Consider the following 25269-nt stretch of genomic DNA (forward strand, 5'->3'; position numbering starts at 1 on the left):
TCACACTATCGCATTTAAGATTTCTCTTAGACTTGTTCTCAATCCTCTTAATCCTATTTCATGTCAGATAAATTACATATCGTAGTTTTTAAAGAACCACTCTATAGTCTTGTAAAAATAAAAGAACCAGTTATCTTTATTTACTCAGTGTCTCGCAGCAGCAACCCGCCCAGTTACAGTGGTACATTCCCTCACAGACGACGTACTAGAATCCGACACTCTTCACCTAAACACGTAGCAAGACAGAGTAAAGCAGCTTCAGTATGCAAAACATGAATAACACATCTGCTGACTCATGACTAGATGATTTTATAGACTCAGTAAGTTTCTAGTGCCCCTGTGACAACAAGCTGTGGCCCCCCTAAATGTGGAGTGTGAAATAATTTTTACAAAATTGTTTTTTGCGATCGTTGTTTTTTTTACATCCGATATTAGACAGTGGCAACGCGGAACAGAAATGTAACCCACATATTTTCTAGAGTGACTGCTTAAAGCAGAACACAACAGTATCGCAAAATGTGCAACGTGCAGTTTTTTTCTACTCAGAAGTTGGTGGATGTTTTGCTCAAATATTATTATTGAAGACTTCAAGCAAAGAAGGAAATATAGAGGTGAGTAAAGTTGTTAATATGTTGTATTTATATTAAATGCATTACAGAATAATGCATATATAATTGCATAACGTTAGATCAGCTAATCTCAACCTGGCCGTTTGTTAGTTTGTGGCAGTTTAAAAAGGGATAAAATATATAATCAACAAACTCATAGCTCTGAGTTAGTTACCTAGCAAGTCAGTTATTTTCAGTAAATTATTTCATAAGCTTCTTGGTTCCCATTGCTTTTGCTCTATAGTTCTCACCAAAATGAAGAGAAAGAAGGACATCATGTCATTCTTCCAAAAAAAAAGGATAGGGTAGACAGTGAGGCAGAGCCAGATGGTTCAGGTGTGGAGAGAGCAAGAGTGAGTGCAGAGAGAGAGCAGGAAGAGTTATCCATTGGAGAGACTGAGAGTGAAGGAATAGTAGAGGAGGAAAGTGAGACAGATGGAGAGACCGAGGCTGAGAGTGATACACCTACAGAGGAGACATGTGCGTCCACTAGCAGTGGACCATCAGGTTTGTGCTGTTAAATACATCTGTAATAGATTCTGCAATAAGTCACTTTATATGGTGTATAGAAATTAATCTGTTTGTGATTGAAATTAATTCTTGTTTAACATGCTATGAGCTTGTGATATCAGGTGGATTTCAGAAGTTGCCTGATGGCAATTATATATCTAAAATTAGCTAAATGCATACCTTTTTATTATTTATTTTATCATATACTAAGATAGACAGATGAAGTAATAAGTGTACTTAAAACTTAATTCTCAATATTCATGTAAATGAAAACTATTTAATGAAATGAAAAGGGTATATATACTTTTAAAATGTGTGTGTGTATATATGTATATATATATATATATATATATATATATATATATATATATATATATAAATTTATTATTATTTTTTTTTCTTTGGCAGATATCAGCAAATCCCGGGAAGAACCACCTGTGCAGCCAATAATGAATACATACCCAAGAACTCTGATGGGGGACCGGAGGAGGAGCTTCAAGGCAGCCTGGTACCATATCCACCCCTGGCTTGAATATTCCAAACAATCAGACTCTGTGTTTTGTTATGCCTGCAGGCATTTTAGCCCTCCCAAAGTCTCAGAGATGGTATTTGATTCAAAATTGGGTTTTAACAATTGGAAAAAGGCAACTTACAAACAGGGGGGATTTGCAATTCATGCAAGGTCTGAGCGGCACAAACAAGCAATGATTACATGGAGAGACTATCAGAAAGCTGTAAAAAGTAATGCAACACTGGTAAATGCCCTAAACAAGGAACACAACAAACAGGTTCAAGAAAATCGGGACTATATTAAAACAACAGGAGAAATACTACTACTTACAGTCACACAAAACATCGCACAAAGAGGACACGATGAGTCAGATAATAAAGGGAACTTCGTGGCAATCTTAGAAACAATAGCTAAGCATGACAAAACTGTGCAAAAAAGGTTGACTTCCATTCATAATGCAAAATATACTAGCAAAGGGATTCAGAATGAGGTTTTGAGTTGTTTGGCAGACATGGTTCGAACAAACATGATCGAAGAAGTGAAAGACAGTGAGGTCTATAGCATAATTGCAGATGAAACAAAAGATGTAAAAAAAAAAAAAGGAGCAGATATCTCTAGTACTCAGGTACTATTTCAGTGGGGCTGTCCATGAGAGCTTTCTCCAATTTGAATCGGCTGATCGACTAGATGCAGCAGGGCTTACTGACAAAATCATATATGTATTAGAAAATCATGGTCTTGAATACAAAAACAACCTAGTAGGCCAAGCATATGACGGTGCTTCAGTTATGAGTGGCAAGCATTCAGGTGTCCAGGCACGCATTAAAGAACAAGCAAAGCATGCCTTTTACATCCACTGCAATGCACACTGTCTGAATTTAGTTTTAGTGGATACAGTCAAAGCTATCCCTGAGGTAGGAGAATTCTTCACCTTACTAGAAATACTGTATGTATTCACATCTGGGTCATATGTGCATCAAAAATGGCTTAGGATACAGAAAGAGATGTACCCAGGTGCACCGGCTAGAGAGCTTCAGAGGCTAGGTGACACTCGCTGGGCATGTCGATATATGGCTTTACACACTATTATGGATAGATTGCCTGCCATTAAGCAAGTCCTGCAAGACATAGTCCAAGAACACAGTGGTGACAGATCTGTTGAGGCTAGAGGTCTGCTTGCACAGATAGATTTACAGTTCATTGTGTGCCTTGTTACCCTCCATAAAGTGTTAGGAGAAGCAAAATGTCTATCAGATATGCTACAGTCTTCATCACTTGACCTGTCAAAGGCTGTTGATTTAGTTGAAGCCTTAGTTCAGACTTTGAATGATTACAGGGATGAGTCATTTTTTGATGACCTATGGAGCAATGTGATACTGTAATACAGCCCCCTGCAAAACGACCAAAAAAGCTAAGCTCTCAATTTAATGCAGACTGTGTACTCAGTACAGTGGGTCAGAGGTCAGATTCAGAACGAGAAAAAGAGAGTTTTTGCACAACCCTTTTCTACCCTGTTTTAGATCAGATGCTCAATGAGCTTAACAGAAGGTTTTCTAGCAAAAACTGTGAAATAATGACTGGCATCCAAACTCTAAACCCTACAAGTGATGTGTTTCTCAAAGAAAAGTCTCTGTTTCCATTTGCTAGAATGTACGAATCAAATATTGAGGACTTGGGGCATGAACTACATCAGTTCAGAAGAATTTTAGAAAGGAAATTACAGAGTGGCATGCAGAAACCCTCCAGTGTAGTAGAGCTGGCATTATTCATTGAACCTTATAAAGAAGTTTTCTTTGAGCTTTTTAAACTATGCAAGATAGCTGTTTCAATCCCTGTTAGTACTGCTTCTTGTGAACAGAGTTTTTCTGCACTAAAGCTGGTGAAAACCTATCTCAGGTCCACAATGTCAGATGACAGATTAAGCAATTTAGGTGTGCTGAGTATTGAGTCAAGGAGGGCAAAGGCCTTAAATTTAGATGAATTTGTTAATCTTTTTGCAAAAAACCACAAAAACCTTAGGATACAGTTACTGTGACTGATACTGTATGTTATGTAAATGTAAAAATATAAGTAAAATGCAAAATTCAAGCCAGTTGAAATGGTCTAGAACCGCCACCGTGTGTGTGTGTGTGTTCATTGCTCTGTGTGTGCACCTTGGATGGGTTAAATGCAGACAACAAATTCTGAGTATGGGTCACCACACTTAGCCGTATGTCACTTTCACTTTTAAAAAACTTCATTAAATCGTTAGTGTGGAGCGACAGCAGGACATCAGTGACCGTCACGAACAAATGGTCTGTGACTGTGATTACCATTTAAAGTGACCATGTGGTGATAAAAATTGTAACAATACCAAGCCAAGGTGTACGTGACCATGATTAACATTTAAAGACATACGGCTAGACAACAAGGTCAATCCCAGACATTTGGGAGACACTCAGCTCTTAAGCTCAATACACATTCAAAGCTGTGAGTGTTATTATTGTTTGTGAGTTGTGAGTGTTATTGTTTAAGTTGTGTGTTATTGTTTGTTACTGTAGTTGAACTCGAGGCCAGACGCAGTGTGTCTGTTCCCGCAGCAGTAAGACTTTTGAGTTCAAAAACCCGATGTATTGTGGCTGTTTTGTTCATTTGCGTCCGAAGTACTGGAGCTGTGAATAAGTAAACGTTAACTAGACAACCTGTAGTCACTGAAACTGTGTACAAGATTTAAGAAAAGTTTTGAGTTTGTAAAAATGGAACAGCTGATTGTTAAGTACATCGCTAAACACGGTTCTCAGGGAATGTTTGATGGAATAGAGAACATTGTTGATAAACCGTATCAGGTTGTTTCTAAGCTTAAAAATGATCCTAAAATGCCCAAGAACAAAAAAGGAAAAATTGCCAATGCACTGCAAGCAGTTCTTGCATCATACAAAGTAACTAGAAAGACTTTAACTGCATTAAAGGCTGAAAATGAGTAACTGCAATCTATAGATGATGGGATAATCTCTAAAAGAGATTACCAGATTAGTGAAATACTGTTGTTAGGATGCAGAATTAGATTGCACTCCTTAAAACTAACAACAGCATGCATAGTTTGCAACTGTGACAAGCAGCAGTAAGACAATGTGGCATGTTGTGTAATCAAGTTCCTGAAATGCTAAACAGTGATGGGAACTCATAAAGAGATTCTCAGTCAGTCAGTAGTCAAAACTCTGACTGTGCAGTTAGATTTCCTATGGCTCCAATTCACCTGACTACAACTATGCATGCTAATGAAGGAGCGGAGGAACCAATGACCTCTACTATGGTCAGAGGGTTTAATCACAATGAGCTAGAAGCTGTGATTAAAACTATTGGTAAATTTGATCCTGCCAAACAAGATCCATAAGATTTTCTAAAGGTTTTCAAGCTATATGCTGACATTAACAAATTTACAGATGGTGATGCATGTGTATTGTTAACTGTGTGTTTGCCTGACACTTTGTCTGGACCGTTAAATCAGGAAGTCAAAACTAGAGCTGCCAATAGGTTCGAGAGGAAACAGGCACTGCTTGAAGTCCTAGGTGTAATGTCCGTTGACTGGGATAAAATATCTGATGTGCAAATGAAGAAAGGGGAGCACCCCATGGTACTTTCAGAGTGTTTATGGGAGACATTTAAAACCAGAATCAGAAAGATCTTTATTGCCAAGTATGTTTTCACATACGAGGAATTTGTTCTCGTACAGAAGCTCGACAGTGTAAACAGAATGGCAAGACAGGAACACATATATAATAAAGGCAGTTGTATGTACAGTGGATAATAAAGGCAGTTGTATGTACAGTACAGTGGATAATAAAGGCAGTTGTATGTACAGTGGATAATGCAGTTGTATGTACAGTACAGTGGATAATAAAGGCAGTTGTATGTACAGTGGATAATGCAGTTGTATGTACAGTACAGTGGATAATAAAGGCAGTTGTATGTACAGTGGATTATAAAGGCAGTTGTATGTACAGTACAGTGGATAATAAAGGCAGTTGTATGTACAGTGGATAATAAAGGCAGTTGTATGTACAGTGGATAATAAAGGCAGTTGTATGTACAGTACAGTGGATAATAAAGGCAGTTGTATGTACAGTGGATAATAAAGGCAGTTGTATGTACAGTGGATAATAAAGGCTTTCTGTGGCAATCCTGACATCACTCCGAATGATGTCAGTTTTAATCTGCTTTGATTAACAAATGTGACCCACTGACCCGTTCTGCTGTGTCGATGTTTGTAACCCATCTCTCTGATTATAATGACATCATTGCTAAAATGACACAGTTTTTCAACAACAATGCTAACGCAAGGAACGTCCATCCTGTGTCAGCAGTAGGTGTTAAAAACCTCAATAAGAATAGAGCCAGCCAGGTTTCCTGGAAAAATGAGAACTACACTACTGGAGATAGAAAGGAAAGACTCCTACTCTTAACCCTGATAACCTGCTGGTGTGTTATTCATGTGGAAAAGAGGGACATATTTCAAGGGACTGCAAATTTTCCCTTAAGAGAACAGGCCACAAAACTATTTAAACCAGTTACAGGCTACAGTAAACAGACTGAGAAAGGAGCTCAAGAATCTGTGTAACACCTTGCCTGTTGTTTTTCACTAAGCCACTCAGCAAATTTGGCAAAGTCAGAAAAACAAAATGCACTCTGGTCAGAATGTGCACCATCACAAATTTAAAATTAGTGATGAAGTCATGGTAAAGAATTACCAACATGAGGGCCCATGGTCTGCTCACTGGGAGAGACCAGGCAGAGATTCACAAGCTAAAAACCAACAACCTGGAAAGAGATCATTCCACATAGATCCATTAATATAATAAAAAGCTTATGGCAGTCATAAGGGCCATGTAAATAGGCAAGTTTATGTTGTATGTGTTTGTAATGTTTTTTGTGTTGTGTTTATAAAAGGGGGGGTAAATTCATTATGTTTTCAAGTGTTTTTCAGGTCGAAAAGAAATAAAGATGTGGGGATGGACAAAAAAGGCAGCTCTGATGACAGCATTAAAGATACAAGAGTGCCCAATGCTGTCCAAAAGTGCTTATCTACAATGGATCCATGTTCCGGTCTTCCAGATGAACAGTGTAACAGAGAGTGTGACAGGAATGTATAAGGTCTTCTTGACAACAACATTCCTGAGATATCACAGTGCTGTTGCAACCAGTTCATCACCACCTCAGAGAACATCTTTAAATAATCCCAAGGAACAGGTGATGAAAGGATTCTAAGGATGGACAATTTGGGAATATTACAGGAAAATGTGTTTAAGGAGAGAAGGGATCTACCAAGATTTATCACAGTTACCATCAGGAGTTTACACTGGTCTAATATAATCTAAATACCTTCTTACTGAGGCTCGAGTGAGTGCTGGATCTGATCGACAAGGAACACAGTTAAATACAGTTACGTACATCAGCAGTGGCACCAGGAGCTCACACACCTTTAGTGGAGAAAGTCTACAGACTGAACAGAAGGACTCTTACTCTGAATGAGGAGTCGCACGTGTCTGAGGTCTGCCTTATAGCACTGACAAGTGTATAAACCTCTCCTGCTATAATCAGCTGCAGTAATGGTGAGAGACAGATTCCCCTTCAGGAACTGGTCATGAGAGAGAATAAAGCCTTCTTCAGAGCTGCAGGACATCTGATTACACTGAGCCACAGTCGCACGAATCCTGCTCCATCTGAGTACACCTGAACATTTCTGCTCACAGGTGAGTGTAACATTGTGATGAAGTTTAACTGTTATGGAACAAACAGATGCAGTGAGAGCAGCTGAGGAAAACAAATACAAACAAAAAAAAGAATCGTAACGTAATTACAGCTGTGTGTGCGTGTGTGTATGTTTGTGTGAACATTAATGTCATGTAGGATGTCAGGATTCCTAACGCAAATATTTAATAGATATAATTTACATATTTCCCCCTTATAGATTGAGTGTGGAACCTGCACAAAATGGTTCCATATAAAATGTACGGTGGCCGAGAAGTGCAAAACAAATTAACAAATCTGAAAACAAATTAACAAATCTGAAAACAAGTTAACAAATCCGAAAACAAATGAACAAATCCGAAAACAAGTTAACAAATCCGAAAACACAACAAGTCAGACAACCCGTACACGTGGTGTACACGTGTGTGTGTGTGTGTGTGTGTGTGTGTGTGTGTGTGTGTGTGTGTGTGTGTGTGTTTGTGTACTATTAAGAGGAACAGAAAACTTACTGCTGAAAATCTGCATCCCAAACAGAACACTGTGCTATCAAACAGAAGCATGTAGATCAGAGGTATTCAACTAAAATTTAAAGAGGTCCAGTAAGAGAAAATTTCTTGAAGCGAAGGTCCGGAAGATCATAATGTCTAGTGTTAGTGTGATATATATTTATGTAGCCTAGTAGTTGTATCAACATCTGCAAGCAATCAATACCTGACTGTCAAATCAAATAAATGCAGTACAAGTCAAAAACTAAATATTTATTGTCATGTAACATAGAACTGAACATATGTATGATTGTAGATATGTATAATGTTCTCTCATTAAATTAATAAAAGTAGGGCTACATTTCAAAATAAGAGAAAATAAATAAAATGTGAAAATTGTGTATGTTTAAATAAAGTGCTTAACTTTCCCTTTTATATCTCAGTGAGAGAACTGAGCTCTAGTTTGGCAGGATTTTAAACCTGGGCTTGAATGGACTCAGGGCCGCTCTCATACACATGTGGAGGTGCTCATTAGTGACCCTGGAACGATATTTAGATTTGATTATGTACATTGTAGTGAAATCTGCCTCACAGTTGTATGTAGAGCCAAACATGGTCAGGATGTATAGAGCTACTTCCCTCAGACCTGGGAAAGCTGTCTCAGGGACGCTGTCTTCAGATTTGAGTGGATATGTTTGTTCAAAACCTTTATGTTTTGTCTCATAATAGCGTTTCACATTGTCACTTTTAATAAGTGTCACTGTTTCTGAACATATGAGACACACTGGTTTACATATGAGACACACTGGTTTAGTGCTCCCAATGGGAAGTATGAACAGAAATCAGTCTGTCCATTCTGGATTAAATGTTTTCGCTGTCCACTTTTCTTTTTCTTTATTCTTCCTTTCTCCGTCTCACTCGTCTGTTTCTCTCCCTTGTCTTCTACATGTATCGCTATCTTTCTTTCATGTGTAACTTGACTCTAATTCTCTCTCATCTGTCTTGCGCTATTGAGTCGCAGTGTTTACTTCAGTAATGCACAGACTTGATTGGCTGAGTGGTGTCACGTGGGATGGCTTAACTCGCATGCAATGGGTCTGTGTGTTGCCACTAACACTACCGTAAATATTGCAAAAGCTGCACCGATTAAAAATAGAAGCGCCCCGTCAAGTTTTAAATCATAACCTTTTGTTTTGGCCGTAGGTCCGGGTCTGTATTGGACAGCTTCTGGGTCCGGACCCGGACCGCGGTCCGCCTGTTAGTGACCCATGATGTAGATCCACATGTCTGCAGAAACACACAACATACATGGCTACACAACATACACCATAACTGACACACACAGTTACACAACATTAACAAACGGTAATAGATGAGATTTGAACACTGTGCTGTTTCACAACATTTTATTATTACAATGTTTTATTAAATAAATAAATAAATAAATGATCTATCTATCTATCTATCTATCTATCTATCTATCTATCTATCTTATCAGGAAAAAAAAGCAGCTCCTGCTTGTTGGGAATCATTTTGTAAATGTTTATACACTGAACGGTATAAGCGGCCATGTTATATAATAACCCCATAATAACTCCTATAATAACTCCTATAACTCCTGTAATAACTCCAATAATATAATAATTCCTATAATAACTCCTATAATAACCACTATAATAACATATAATATAATAACTCCTATAACAACTCCTATAATAACTCCAATAATATAATAACTCCTATAGTAACCACTATAATAACTCATATAATATAATAACTCCTATAACAACTCCTATAATAAATCCTAAAATATAATAACCCCTATAATAACTCCTATAATAACCTTTATAATAACCCCTATAATAGCCCCTATAATAACTCCTATAATATAATAACCGCTATACTCACCTAATACACAAAGGTGGCTCTAGTGGTTAAGGCTGTGGGTTGTTGATCTGAAGGTCTGTGTTTAAGCCCCAGACCCTCAAAGCTGCCTCTGTTGGACAACTGTGCAGGATCCTTAACTCTCCTGATCCAAAGATGGGATATGCGAAGAAAAGAACTCCACTGTGCTTTAGTGTTTATGTGGCGATAAAGCTTCTACGTCCTCAATTTCATTTCATTTCCAAGAACTCCAAAAAGTTGCTGGAGAGAGAGCATGAGTGTGTGTGTGTCAGCAGTGTTTTCACAAGCAGGCGATTTGAAATGAATCCCACTGTCCACATGGTGAGAGACCCTGACGCACTGTAACGCTGTAACCTCATTGGTTCTGCTGTGTGTGTAACACATCTGCTGACTCATGACTAGATGATTTTACAGCTGAAAGAGATACAGCAAACTCTTTTCTGTCCTGGCACTCAGGTGGTAAAATGATCTTTCGTAAAGATGTCCAAACAGCTGAGTCATTTCACTGAATCTTTAAACGACAGCTGAAGATACCTTTTCATATAAAACTTAAATGAGCTCTTTTTGTTCTGTTTGTTTATGTCTATATTCTAAAAATATACTATGTTTTTTGTAACCTAGTGAATCAGTGTTTACTGTATTTTGCTCTAGATAAGGGCATCTGGCAAATGCCATAAATGTAATAGAAAACATGACTGGTTTAATGTATGGATTCTTACTCTCTTACCCTGTGCCACCCCTTTCATAATGATGGGTGTGACATGCAGTTTCTCTCTGGGGCTGCTGGTGGTTTTTCCATGTTACTGCTTTCAAACGGTCAGTAAGTTTCTAGACTCAGGAAACTGACAGCACTGACATCTACGTCAGAAGCTCTGATGTCAAGTCTCACCTGTGATTGTCACTGTGTAAGTCTGAAAACAACTCTATCAGAGGGGCTCAGCTCATTCATGGTGAATGAGGACCGGAGCAACAATTCCTGGTTCTTGTATTAAGGGTAAACTTTACCCTCAGTGACCTCATAGAGTGTTACATAGAGCTGACGGTCATCACCGTGTCAGATAAAAGTGAACTTCACTGATTCAAGCAGGGGAACATACAGCATGAGGGAACAACTAGGACCAAACTGTCCAGTTAACGCTACTCAGTGGAAAGGTAACAGTAGAGGAATAAAGAATCTCTTGAAACTCTGTCTCCACACTGACACGTGTACACGGTCCATTTGACCAGAGCAGAACATTTCTCTCCACATGGCAGAACAGCAGATTGATGAATTCTGACGTTCACCAAGTGAGAGACTGAAACAGGGAGAGTAACTGCAGGATGACGGTCCAGCAGGACCAATAACTACTCATGGCTAGAGCACGAGACCAGTTTACAGTCCAGCAAACGATAATCACTTTGACAATATCGAATTGAGGAAGAGTTTAAAATTCTGTCTAATTCTACATCATATCTAAGCAGTGCTTGCGCTTCTGAAATTCATTATTTCATTTTCTGTGTTATTTTTGGTATTATTTTAAATTGTGCATTCAATTCTATGATTTGCAATTATTATCATTATTATTTTTATTATTATTATCAAACATGATGCTTATGGTGTGAAACTGACGCCGTACGAATTCAATCAAGTCCAGTTTTTAGAGTCTTGTGCAGAACATGAGCAGAATCACCCGAGATTCTAACTCCATAATGAAGTTGCTTCAAAACTAACCACAGAAATAAAGTTTAACTCTAAATATGTGACAATAAGACCTGTATAGAATTCACTGTTAAACATTAGAAAATTTTAAAATAAAATAATGAAACCCAGACAAAGTGGTTAATCTTAAAAAAATTTATGAAATTACAATTATATAAGAAATACAAATAAATTATTATATAAGAAATACATAAATATAATCAAAACATATCATGACATTTTACTGACATAAATAAATCTGTTTACATATGTTATTTTTATGTTGGCTTGAAGAAGAACATTCTGAATTGTTTATTCATTTTAAGACAAAAATATATCAAGAGTAACTCCTCCTTGGGCTTTCAAGCTGCATGCACCAAAATCGGATGTCGTAGAAGGTCTGAAGTTTGTTGCTATTACTTTTCTAAGCGATTAGAAATTACTTTTCTCCCTCACGGTACCGGGTTTCAAAGTGGCATTTTTTTGCCATTGACACCCATAAATTTTAGAGGTTTATAACTCGGCAAGCTTTTGAGCTATCTACACCAAACACCATATTCTTTAGGGTGATACTCTGGGCAAAGGTTTAAACTGGCGAACCGACCGCCTTCTGGTTTTCCCGCAGCCGCGCCCCAATATATGCAAAATCAAAAAACTTTCCACAACATTGCATCACGTGCAGCCCCGCCCCCAAAATAAAAAATGGACATGTGATATATCAAAACACTCAGCACAATGACGTGAAATGTCACATACTAGTATCCACTTGGCTCAAAAAGTTTTGGTATCCTAGCATACAGGCTTTTGGGAATACTTGCTCCAACAAGCCAACATAAATGTTTGTCACGACGAACTTAGTTTTCATTTTTGTATGTTCATATTTTGTATGGCTCAGACTCAAGAGTTCTTTAATGTGCCAGAAAAATTAAACACAAGTTAAGCTTCGTACATTTTTTGCAGTAAATTCGGATCGTCTGATCTCAGCACCACTGTGTGGAGTGTGTGTGTGGATCAGCAGGAATGCACGTCCTTGCCACAGACAGAGAACCAGCTTGGGGATGTTTCCTGTGACTCACTACTTTACATTCTCATTACAGTCCCTTAAATAAAAGAGTCTTTATATAAACAGAACATTTCAGAGTTTCATAATAAACCCACGGTGTGTGTGTGTTTGTGAGTAAACCCAGTGAAACAGCTAAAACATGGCTCCTAAAAGGATGGATCATGATGGCTGAAATCTCTCTTGCATAGTTGGAAGCTTGATGCCTTCTTCAGGATCAGAATTGTGTGTGCTGTGATCACCTCTCGAACCTCTTCTCATTTTCTGATTGATATGTCTGTAGCCTTTTACTATCCAACCAATACCAAACAAAAGCAGAGCCATGCTGACAGCCCCGATTATTCCTCCCACCACCAAGCCTCTGAACTCCTCATTACAGATCCTCTTCAGGTTCCAGCTCTCTGCTTCACCTAAAACACACAGAAACACAGAGACAAACACAGCCATTAACAGCCATGGTTTTCATGTTGTTACAGTAAGTCTGTGAGCAGGCTGACTTTAGGTTCTGACAATGACTAAATACTGAACACTTCTAAAGCGACCACGTAATAAATCAGTTTAAAAGAGTTTGGTTTATAAAATTATTTATTTCTGTCATTCTTTCGCCTGATATTTTTACAGCTGGTCTTCCTGCATCGCTGCATTGATTCTAATCACAGTCTGTAGAGTCATGAGGAGATTCAGCCCTAACGAGTGCACACTTTAACAGACCTGACTGCTGACTGACACACTTCATATTTAACATCACAGTGTGTACTGGGACAGCTAGCTATTAGCACTGCAGCTAGATAGCATGTAAAAGATAATGAGAGAGACCTAAAGGACCATCAGGACCTAAAGAGTGTGAGATCAGACAGATGTGTGTAAGATGTGTACCTTTGGTCTGCACTGTGTCGTTGGCTTCTGTGTCATTTCCTGTGAGGAGAAAAACAGCAGAGTTTTACTGAAATAAACACACACACGGACAGCATGAAGTAGCACCTGACCCCAGAGTCATACCTGTGAGTTTGAGAGTGTGTGTAGAGATAACCTCATCATTCTCAGTGTCCTGAATGTTGTACACACCACCGTCAGCCTCCTGCACATCACTGAGAGTCAGAGAGCAGTTCAGTTTCACTCGCTTCCTGTATTCATCAGAACACTGAACTGTACGTCCATCAACACTACAAACTGGGACCGAGACCAAGCTCTGAGCTCCTCTAGCACCACCACCACCACCTTCACCAGCGCTCCTGTTTAACACGACCTTCAAACGCTCAGGGATCTGAAAATTCAGCACCAGGGAATCTCCAGTAGGGATCTGGTGCAGGAACCCAACGGCTGAGGAGATATACACACACACACCTTAGTGCCTTTCCACCTTTTTAACCTTCATTTATCATCAGAAGAAACAAATACACAAAATTTCCAGAAATTCTTTAAAATGATGGCTTCACATTCTAAAACATCATCAGTTAAAAGTGAAAAACTTCCAGCTTCACCTCTGACTGTTCCACAGCACTGACACTAAAGTCTCCTTCCAGGTCACACACATTTCTCCTCAGAGAACAATAAATCTTTGTATTAATGAATTTTTATTCTGTTCATTACAAGGACACACTGCTGTTACTATAGAAACTAGTACATTAACCCTTTTTTCAGGCTTTTTATATTGATTTCTATGGAGGATTTAACATAGTGTGCGTGTGTTTGTGTGTGCGCGCATGTTTGTGTGTGCGCGCAGGTGCGTTCGTGTGTGTGCGTGTTCGGGCTTTCCAGCAGGATTGCTTGAAAGCCTGAACACACACAACCACACAAACATACACAACCACACAAACATACACCACCACCCACACACAACCACACACAAACACACACACAACCACATACTCCTCTGATTACGCCATAAAACTCCATGTAAAAAAGCCTGAAAATAAGATTTCTTTTTGCACAGGCCTTTGTAATGGTCAATGGCCCAATTTTTTGGTTAACAGTAAAAATTTCCAATTTTACCTCTTCCTAGAGGAGGGAACCATAAACAAGCAAGAACACAATTTTTTTTCATGTCATGGCCGTGCAATAAAAAAACGTGCTTATAATGGCAGTCAATGGGGAAAAAACTGACTGGGTGTAATGTAATGCAGGTGAGTGAACACAACATACACACACTAACCTTTAATGCGTAGACTTGCATAGTACACGGCTCTGTCTCCACACCAACATGTGTACCAGCCGCGTTTACTGTAATCAGCTACAGTGATGGAGAGAGACAGATTCCCCTTCAGGTACTGATCATGAGAGATGTTAAAGCCCTCCTCTGAGCTGCAGGACGTCTCATTACACTGAGCCACAACAATCACTTCACTCAGCGTCTGCGTCTTGATCCATTTCACTGAACCTGAACATCTGTATTCACAAGACAAAGCAGCAGGCTGATGGAGCTCGATTACTGTAGACGTGAAGCCTGGCATTAAAGACAAACCTGCAGCAAAACACAGAGAGACAAAGCTCAATATGCTCCTCTCTCTCTCTGTGTGTGTGTGTGTGTGTGTGTGTGTGTGTGTGTGCACGTAAGCACAGAAACAGTGTGTAGTGCTGCTGGATTTGTTAAATAGAGTTAAACATGAGCAGATGGCAAATAAAGAGATTTTGAATGTTGGAAGAATCTAACAGATTTAACAGATTAGAGGTTCTGATCTAACGATCAGAACCTTCTCACAACATTATAGATTCCTGAGTAGAGTCTCGTGTTTAATCATATCAGTGAACAGAGGATGAAGTCTGTAGTCATGTCTGAATCCTGATGCAGGACATTTTAGTATTAAATCCTTAATGAATTCTGAAAAACAAACTCACAGGCAGTGATCATCAGGTAGAAGAGGAACAGGAACAGAGTGCAGTGCTTCATATCTACAGAAAGAGAAAAGAAACAGTTCAGTCTCAGTTTAATCCTGCTGTGATTACACACTGACATCTCACACATCACATTGACCAAGAGAAAAGTGGGTCTCTCTGCTAATCTCACTCCAGAGACATGTATAATAATAATAATAATAATAATAATAATAATAATAATAATAACTAGATTTGTAAAGTTCGTCGAGACAAACTTTGATGTTGGCTTTGACGGTGCAAGTATTCGCAAAGGCCGGTGCTTTTTGGAGGCGAGTGGACATAAGGGTTAGTGTTACTTTTGGAGGCAAGTGGACAGAAAGATTGTGAAAGCTACTGGACCGCTAGGGTGCCAATACTTTTGGAGTCGAGCGGACATGAGCATGTGACATGATCCGAATACCCATGAGGCAGTTCCCCTCATTGTGCTGAGTGTTTTGATATGTCACATGTCCATGTTGTGCAAATTTTTTATTTTCACGTGATGACACGTGACGACACGTGACGTGCCCATAACACACGTGAGGCACTTCCCCTCATTGGGCTGAGTGTTTTGATATGTCACATGTCCGTGTTGTGCAAATTTTTTATTTTCACGTGATGACACGTGACGACACGTGACGTGACCATAACACACGTGAGGCACTTCCCTTCATTGGGCTGAGTGTTTTGATATATGACATGTCCATGTTGTGCTAATTTTTGATTTCGCTTATTTTGGGGGCGGGGCTACACGTGACGTCACGTGACGTGACCAAAATACACGTGGGGCAGTTCCCCTCATTGTGCTGAGTGTTTTGATATGTCACATGTCCATGTTGTGCAAATTTTTGATTTCGCTTATTTTGGGGGCGGGGCTACACGTGACGTCACGTGACGTTACCAAAATACACGTGGGGCAGTTCCCCTCATTGTGTTGAGTGTTTTGATATGTCACATGTCCATGTTGTGCAAATTTTTTATTTTCACGTGATGACACGTGACGACACGTGACGTGACGTGACCATAACACACGTGAGGCACTTCCCCTCATTGGGCTGAGTGTTTTGATATGTCACATGTCCATGTTGTGCAAATTTTTGATTTCGCTTATTTTGGGGGCGGGGCTATACACGTGACGTCACGTGACGTGACCAAAATACACGTGGGGCAGTTCCCCTCATTGGGCTGAGTGTTTTGATATATGACATGTCCATATTGTGCTCATTTTTGATTTCGCTTATTCTGGGGGCGGGGCTACACGTGACGTCACGTGATGTCACCAGTATACCCGGTGGGGTGCCAATACTTTTGGCAAAAAGTGGCTACTGAGGGTTTGGACATTTCATGTCAATACTGCAGTCATTATGGGCTTCTACTTATTATTATACTGCATAGAACACAGGAGAGAAGCCGTGCCTGAGCTCTGTGCAAGCTGCGTGTGTGAAAGCTTAGAGGAATTTTAGGAATTCCCCATTCAAGTCTATGGGACGTTCCATCGTCGACTACGGGAAAACCGAAAGTTCCGTCGGAACGCCGAGTCCGGAACTTTGTCCGGAGTAACGTCCTAAAGAACCTGTCCGAGTTTGGTGTAAATCGCTCGAAAACTTGCCGAGTTATAAACCTCCAAAATTTATAATGGAAGTGGATACGAAAAAAGGCCACTTTGAGCTTCCGTACCGGGAATGCCGGAATTCCGATCGCTTAGAAAAGTAGTAGCAACAAACTTCAGACCAGGGTCTACGACATATCCGAATTTGGTGCATGTGGCTCGAAAGCCCTAGGACGAGTTACTCTTGATAAATTTGTGGCTAAGAATAATAATAATAATAATAATAATAATAATAATAATAATAAGCTTATAAAGGAAATCAGAATGTTGGCTTCTACAAAGCCAACATAATTAATAATTAAGTAGACCACATTAGTAAGTAAACCAATACATTCTAGAGATAGTAATTATTACATTAATCTAATTAGACTGGTTGAAGATGTAATTTGTAAAAGTAACCTCTGAGCTGGGGGGCACGGTGGCTTAGTGGTTAGCACGTTCGCCTCACACCTCCAGGGTCGGGGTTCGATTCCCACCTCCACCTTGTGTGTGTGGAGTTTGCATGTTCTCCCCGTGCCTCGGGGGTTTCCTCCGGGTACTCCGGTTTCCTCCCCCGGTCCAAAGACATGCATGGTAGGTTGATTGGCATCTCTGGAAAATTGTCCGTAGTGTGTGATTGTGTGAGTGAATGAGAGTGTGTGTGTGCCCTGTGATGGGTTGGCACTCCGTCCAGGGTGTATCCTGCCTTGATGCCCGATGACGCCTGAGATAGGCACAGGCTCCCCGTGACCCGAGGTAGTTCGGATAAGTGGTAGAAGATGAATGAATGAATGAACCTCTGAGCTACCACACCCCACACTTGCTTTGCTGCTCTCTGCGTAACTGAAACGTGGGCAATGAATGCGGTGTTTAAACGTCACTTCCTCTTTAAAAAGGGGAGGAGCCCGAAAGAAACTCTGGGTTTGCTGAAGAAAACCTGCTCCCGACTAGGTTAGGTTCACAGAGTAAGTTACTATGGTAACTGACTCGGAATATAAGTTACCTCTCTTTCAGAAACGGGCTTAACTTAACCTGCTTTCTCGGGCTTAACTTACCTCCCTTTCTGAAACGGAAAACCCTCCTTTCCCTCATTTCAGGGTTAACTTACTCAGAGTTTTCACTTGACCTGCTTTCTGAAACAGGCCCCTGGAGAGCTGAGTGTTAAGTGACAAAGTTAGTGACGCAGGATAAAGATAAAAAACTTTAACACCCAGTGGTGCGCTGGGTGTTAAATGGGGTTTGGTGGAAAACCGCTGATAGTTTTTAGTAAACAATATAAAAACGTGAGCGGAGTGATATTTACATACCTCAAACCTCAACTACTCACTTATTAATAATAACACTACTCCATTCTCACTGTAGAGCTGAGTGTTAGCTGACAACAATGTGACACTTCCTCATTAGCGATACATGTGTTTAACAAGCGTGCGTGCGTGTGTGTGTTAGCCGGAAACTAGAGCTCCTTGTGCAGTGTATAAATAAAAAATATATATACATTTTAGTCGGTTTGGTTTGGTGGAAAACCCCTGATAGTTCGTGGTAAACAATAGAAAAAAATTAAATAGAAAACGTTAGCAGAGTTTTGTTCAGCATTGGTTTCTAAATATCTCTTCTCTATTTAACAGCGGAGTAGACTAAAACACACACACACACAGAGAGAGAGAGAGAGAGAGAGAGAGAGGTGTTTAAGATTGTACTTACTAAATAAAATGGGTCCAATCATCATTACATTCAAGAAACTAAATCAATGCTACGTCCGGATGAGATAAACCTCGAACAAGTGTGGGCGCGTGTGCCTGTGTGTGTGTGTGTGTGTATATGTGTGGGCGTGGCTTTTACACCAACACACCCACACACCCACACACCCCCTCTTTCCATCTGATGCACTCAAACTTGGGCGCGCGCGCACAAACACACACACACACACACACACACAGTGACTGTGCTATTCTACTGGTGTGTGAAATGCCTTATTTGATTAGCTTTTTTGCCCTTTTTCTTGATAAAGGTTCAGTTTCTGTATCTGGGGCTCTTCGTGTGTTTTAAATAAATAATTCAACATTATAAATTCATCATGAGCTGCACATTACATGTACTATGACATCTTGACAATCTCAGTTAAAAAGATTCCGTGGGACATCATTATTCTCTGTGAGAACATCATCACACTGAAGCTCTGCAGTGTGAAAACTGACTGAACTCCAGTGAGGAAAGTGTTTATGAAGTTTATCCTCAAGCCTGAGTTCAGCACAAGACCTCACACATGACTGATATTTATCTGTATGATTTAAAAAAGGGCTAAAGACAAATCTGAATAAAAAGTCTTTAATGACATCATTATTATACTTTTACAAAAATAAGCAGGAGTTTGTGAATAACGTCCCTCAGGAGTTCAGGGTCTGATGAAGTCACTCATCATCACTGTGGTGTGGAGGAGAAACCTGAACTCTGATTCTCCTTTAATCCTCTTATCAGTTCACTCAGCGCCGTTCTTCTCTCCACTTGTCTTCTTTTTCTTCTTCTTCTGTTTCTTCTCCTTGTTACTCGGAGGCTGCTGAGCTTTCATTTTTTTAGCAGGAGGTTGATTCTGTGTTTCTGACTCACTTCTCTTTTTTTTATTATTCTTTCTCTTCTTCTTCCCCTCTCCTCCTCCTGGTGTGTCTGTAGTGTCTTTACCCTCCAGTATCACAGGCTTCTTGCGGTTTTTGCGTTTCTTGCTCTCAGGAAGGAATCCTTTCTTCTTTTTCTTCGGCTCCTCTTCCTCTGTCTTTTCCTCCTCTGTCACTTTCTTCACCTTCTCCACCTTTGGCTTCCTGACAACAGAAGTGTGAAAATTAAAACACAGTCTGAACCATGTGTTTATTTACTTACTGACAAGCTCTGATTTAGGCCTGCTGTACTGTGTGTGTGTAAAACACTGTTACATCAACAGCACTGTTTATATACAGAACATGGATCCTGCTGCTTTATCATTAATGAACTACTATCATGCTGAAGGGTTATAGAGTGAGCTGTAAGAAATAGAGGCACATCATGACACACAAACAAGAACAGACTAACACACTCTGCATCTTCACCCACAATATAAATAAAAAGTAGGTTTAAAATGAAGAATGTGAGCTCAGATGCTATAACCAGGTCCCCAGATCAGGGCCTTCATTATTGTTATCATGTTGTTAGTAATATTAAGGTAAATATGTAAATCTAATAAAATCCTCAACACCTAATAAATCAATACTGGCTGTAAAATTAAACCAGATTTCATTTCCAAGTCTGGTGTAAGTGTGAGTGAGGACTTGCTCCTGACGTTCCAGCCCTGATCCCTGATCTGAGAGTGTGTTTAGTAGAATTTGGGACTAACTGAAGGCCAAACAGCTTCATGACGCTCCAGTACGTGTCCTCCAGCTTCCCCGACTTCTGCAAACTCCCATCAGCGTTCATGGACCTCAGAGTGCTCCGGAGATCATCTAGCTTCACCTCCAGCTTCTGCTCAGGAGAAAAAGTGTGACATTTAGGTTTAATAAAGAACTGACGAATATACTGCACACCTCTGTACAGTTAAACTCGCAGCATGTGTGGATTTGACCTGTTGGTGTTTATAAAGTTCTAATCAAACCCCAGGGTAGTGGTGAAGACTTCTTCTCCTTCCTCACTGTCTTCTGCTGTTTAGTTTTGTTGGTGTTCAGCAGTAATGAGCTCAAAGCTGAAGCTTATTTGATGTCTATTAGTTGCCATTATCCTCTTCCTCACCAGAGCGATCTACATTTATCTCATTTATACACCTGAGGATTAAAGGTCGTGCAGCAGCATCTGACTTTCTGATCAGTGGTTCAAAGTCTTAATCACTAACCACATACAGACGCTTTAAATAAACAGCAGCACTGAGAAATCCAGAATCAAACCAGTCTCCAGTACAAGAGGAGGAGGAGGAGTAGAAGAAGGAGTGTTAATTACACATTAACACACAATCATGGAGCCTCACAGAGAAGTCAGCTAAATAAAATAGTTAAATAGATAAAGAATCTAATTAACATCATAACAATAGTGTTAATAATAAAGAGTTTATGATAGACATGTTATTAATTAAGTATTAATGATGGTGTTGAACAACAGCTCAGTACCTGATGGTGAACTGTTTTGACGAGGAAGTGAGCGAGCTCCAGCGCTTTCACTGTCTTTTCATGAACCGCTTTGTTTTTACACTCCACCTTCTGTAGAGTCTGTGACACACACACACACACACACCACACACACCACACACACCACACACACCACACACACACAGAGAGAGAGAGACAGTGCAGTTCATTCAGTGTGTACATAAGGGTTTTATTTGGGCCACAGTGATTACAGGTGCAAGTGTGTAATGACTTAACCCCTATACCAGTGTTGTATAAAGTACTAGAAAGCAATACTTGAGTAAAAGTACAAGTATCGTACTAGAAAAAGACTTTGGTAGAAGTGAAAGTTACCTTTTAGAATATTACTCAAGTAAAAGTCTTAAAGTATCTGATATTTAATGTACTTAAGTATCAAAAGTAATTTTCTGATATTTAATGTACTTAAGTATCAAAAGTCATTTTCTGATATTTAATGTACTTAAGTATTTGAAGTAAAAAAGTAAAATTTCAGTGATTTTCGCTAGGCATAAGAGGCACTTCATCCGGTAGGAAGAATCTTTCATTCCAATGTACAGAAACATTTCTTGCAAATACGGCCACGGGTGTAAAATGTTATCTTCTTGCACCCTGTTCACCACTAATGTCGGGGTGGTCGTCTACGACAGGGGGGGCCAACCCGCGGCTTTTTGCCCGGTTTCATGCGGCTCTTACGGTCATATCGAAGTTTCTATTTGTGTCTTTTTATTGTGTGTGTTCGCTTCGCTTGAGTTCAATACGGTATTTTCGTTAAACGAACATGTGAGTGGGATGAAAATACCTCAAAGTTTCCCAGTAGGAGCAAGATCATTTGAGTAAACAATTTGTGTCAAGTTCGCTCTTAAAATGGCAGGGAAAAAAGGTGATGTTCATGTGTGCCCATGTGTATGATGTGGCTCTTTGCGGTAACACAGTAAAAAATGTGGCTCTTGGTCTCTGACTGGGCCACTCCTAGTCTACGATAACAGGAGGTCCTTTAGTAGGTGCTTCCATGGCCGTTTCAGTTGTGCTTCCGCTAGAGCGTGTGGACGTGCGTAATGCAATCTAGGAGCAGTGAATCGTCAAACCTCCCTTATTGAAGTCACACACATTTCTTCTGATTTTATTTTGTAGTAACGAGCAACAAAGATGCTTAGTGGAAATATATCGGAGTAAAAGTATACATTTTATCTAGGAAATGTAGTGGAGTAAAATTGAAAGTTGACAAATTTAAATAGTGAAGTAAAGTACAGATACGTGAAATTTCTACTTAAGTACAGTAACGAAGTATTTGTACTCCATTACATTACAACACTGCCCTATACTGTGTTTACTGACTCTGCTCCCTAGTCAGGGTTTCTGCAGGGTTTAATCAGTCAAATTTAAGACCTTTTTATGACCATTATGATTTGAATTTATGACCTACACAAATTACGACAGAAACGGAATCCCGCGCTGTACTTGACCGTGTAACGTTAGTGACGGAGCCGAACAAAACCGACGGATCACCTGCACCCGCTGCAGGCCTTTTACAGCAACGATATGCTTTTCCGAGTTTGCATGCGACTTCAAGGCTTTTATGCCTAAACTAGACAGCTCCAACGTCTTCTTACACAGAGTGCAATAGGCTTTGATACCAATTGATAGCGACGGGCTTGAGCCAGCTACTAAACGCACTGTCTTCGAGCCACAGATCGTTAAAGGTACATTTTCCCATTGTGATAGCCAGGATGATTTCAATGAAACTAAGCAGTGACTCAGTATGATACAGTATGTTCGGAGTTTGCGCGGGTTTCTGTGAAAGTCCTTCGGACAAGTCTGTATGCTGCCGCATGGACCTTGTAGTTCTGGAACGCTGTGATACCAGTGTGATACCACCCAGATTCCTCATACAGAACTACAACAGGCGAAACAAATGAATACCATTGCCGCCGCAAGCGCATTTTGATTGAAGAACAAATTAATGGACGAGCATATCAATTTAAGACGTGGCTAAATGTTTTTTATGGAAAATCCGGACGTTTTTATGGCCTTAAATTCTTATTGTTAAATTTATGACTTTTTATGACTTTTTATGACCCCGCGGAAACCCTGCTAGTGTGGGGTGGTTTAGTGTGTGCTACCTGTGTGAGCTTCTCTGTGGTTTTCTGATAGATTTCAGTACACTGTGCAACAGACATCAGCTGCTTCACCTCCTTACACGGCAAAGCTCTGAGCACCATCACACACGCCTGAGCCTGAAACACACACACAAACACACACATGAAACAAATATGAAAGTTTAGTAGTTTATTACAAGCAGAGTGAATATTTGAATAACCCCACTCACTCTTACCTGTACCTTTGCTAATCTAGATCTTAAAGCTAACAAATATAAAAAAAAAAATGTGAATATGACATGTAAGTGTGTGTGTGTGAGAGATACCTGTTGGTGTTCTCTGACTCCACCCGTGATGCTCTCCACCGCCGTATCCAACAGATTAACACACAGGACCTATAAAATCCACACCCAAGCAACTCGTTTTAGGATGTGAGCATGTTCCTGAGTGTTTTTCAAACTGTGCGTATGTGTGTGTGTGTGTGTGTGTGTGTGGGTGTGTACTCACAGGGAATCTGTTGAACAGTTCAATAAACATGTCTCCTGTCAGTGGACTTTTCCGTCGCGTCATAAAGGATGTGAGAGCATCTTTAAAACACAATGTTACTCTCTCCATGTCCACTTTACCCATCATCCTCTTCTGCACATGTAACCACACATGCACACACACACACACACACACAACTGCACCAATCTGACAATAATACAAACAATTTCCTGTTATCGTTGTGTGTATGAGTGTGAGAGTGTGTGTGTGTGTGAGAGAGAGACAGAGACAGAGAGAGTGTGTGTGTGTGTGTGTGTGTGCAGGAGATCACATACCTCAGCTGTGTCTTTGGAGTCTGTGTCCTTCATTACACCTCTTAACACTTTAACCAGGTAGAGTGCAGCACTGCAAACACACACACAGACACACACACAGACACACACACAGACACACACACAGACACCAGAGAATATGTTCTAAAGTTAGATTAGGGTATATGCTGAAAAATGAATGATTAAAGAACAGAAAGATAAGGAATTAGAAAGTGTGGCCATTACAGACTGTTGTGATTAGTACAGTTCTGTTGTTAGTGATCAGCTCAGTGTTTAAAAGTCTCACCTGAAGTAATACAGCGCCACTGATGAGTCTGACAGCTTCTGGGCTCGACCAACCAGACGCTCCAACATGTCATGAAGCTCCGCCTCCCGGCCCTCCACCTCTCTGCAGTAATGCTTTCCACGACACAGCTGATTCCTGTCACACACACACACACACACAGTGTGAAGTTCTGATATTGTGGATTTAAACAAATCTACATGCTCACACACACACACACACACCTGAAAATGTGTGCGGCTCTGCGCAGGAAGTCCTGCTCATGTTGCCCGCTCTCAGAGCTCATGCAATTCTCAATCACACTGAGCAGCGGCTCCACCAACCCCAACACCAACACACTGCTGCCCTGCTTACACAGGAACACGTCCAGCAGGTCCAGCACCTACACACACACAGACACACACTCAGGATTAATCAATATCTTACACACAAATAACGAAAGCTCTCAGTAGTACACTCAGCATAAGTGACCCTACTTTTGGCCTGTAATTTCTTCTTCTGCTCCCCGAACAGAGTCGCCAGGTTTTTATCCAACTTCATCATTGCCTCGTCATCCAGCTCCTCATCCTCGCTGACATCCACCTCAGTGGCCTGAAGACCAGAATATAACCAGAGTTTCATCATCACGCCTCAGGACTTGTAGCTGATTTATTTTTATGAAACAGGATGTTATTTTGTTTTAGGCAAATATCAGTCAATTACGCTTTCAAAGGATAAAGTGAAATGATTTGTCCCTGAAACTGAAACACTGAAACTGAAAAACCTGTGTGACTCAGTAACAGATTATGACTCACTTTAGTGAATAGATTCTTCTGAAGCACTTTGGAGTTTTGATAAATCTGATTTATTTACAGGTTCACACCTCCACCATATGTATATATAATCATGTATTTATCATTAATCATAAAGCATAAATATAACTAAACAATGTTTTGATTAATCACTCAAGTGATTCACCTGATTCACTCAATAATCATACAAAATGAATAGTTCAGAACGACTCATTGA

General features: G+C 40.0%; 2 protein-coding genes and 1 long non-coding RNA gene across 4 annotated transcripts in view; 1 reads left to right on the forward strand and 2 right to left on the reverse strand.

Moving 5' to 3' along the window:
* The window catches only part of LOC132854501 (uncharacterized), a 46215-nt gene extending 27437 nt beyond the window's left edge, over positions 1–18778 (reverse strand). Inside the window, exons 1-6 of one of the 2 annotated variants that reach the window (XM_060882958.1) lie at positions 18627–18741; positions 15320–15373; positions 14637–14945; positions 13484–13804; positions 13361–13399; positions 11566–12894 (exon numbers count right to left, since the gene is read on the reverse strand). In XM_060882958.1, the coding sequence (XP_060738941.1) occupies positions 12647–12894; positions 13361–13399; positions 13484–13804; positions 14637–14945; positions 15320–15373; positions 18627–18651 (996 nt within the window). In that variant the 5' untranslated portion in view covers positions 18652–18741 and the 3' untranslated portion in view covers positions 11566–12646. Of the gene's footprint in view, positions 1–11565; positions 12895–13360; positions 13400–13483; positions 13805–14636; positions 14946–15319; positions 15374–18626 lie in introns of those variants that run through there. The other variant, XM_060882959.1, reaches the window with a different exon arrangement.
* LOC132854505 (uncharacterized) lies at positions 273–25269 on the forward strand. The gene is made up of 3 exons (XR_009649263.1): positions 273–611; positions 1527–7358; positions 24775–25269. It is a non-coding gene; the product is annotated as an uncharacterized LOC132854505 (long non-coding RNA).
* The window catches only part of mybbp1a (MYB binding protein (P160) 1a), a 29056-nt gene continuing 23023 nt past the window's right edge, over positions 19237–25269 (reverse strand). Inside the window, exons 19-27 of the mRNA XM_060882957.1 lie at positions 24486–24643; positions 24265–24399; positions 23982–24051; positions 23668–23799; positions 23487–23555; positions 23185–23298; positions 21047–21145; positions 20287–20411; positions 19237–19738 (exon numbers count right to left, since the gene is read on the reverse strand). Of these exons, the coding sequence (XP_060738940.1) occupies positions 19402–19738; positions 20287–20411; positions 21047–21145; positions 23185–23298; positions 23487–23555; positions 23668–23799; positions 23982–24051; positions 24265–24399; positions 24486–24643 (1239 nt within the window). The 3' untranslated portion in view covers positions 19237–19401. The remainder of the gene's footprint in view (positions 19739–20286; positions 20412–21046; positions 21146–23184; positions 23299–23486; positions 23556–23667; positions 23800–23981; positions 24052–24264; positions 24400–24485; positions 24644–25269) is intronic.

This window comes from Tachysurus vachellii, chromosome 12 (assembly GCF_030014155.1).
Source record: "Tachysurus vachellii isolate PV-2020 chromosome 12, HZAU_Pvac_v1, whole genome shotgun sequence".
Classification (NCBI taxonomy): Eukaryota; Metazoa; Chordata; class Actinopteri; order Siluriformes; family Bagridae; genus Tachysurus; species Tachysurus vachellii.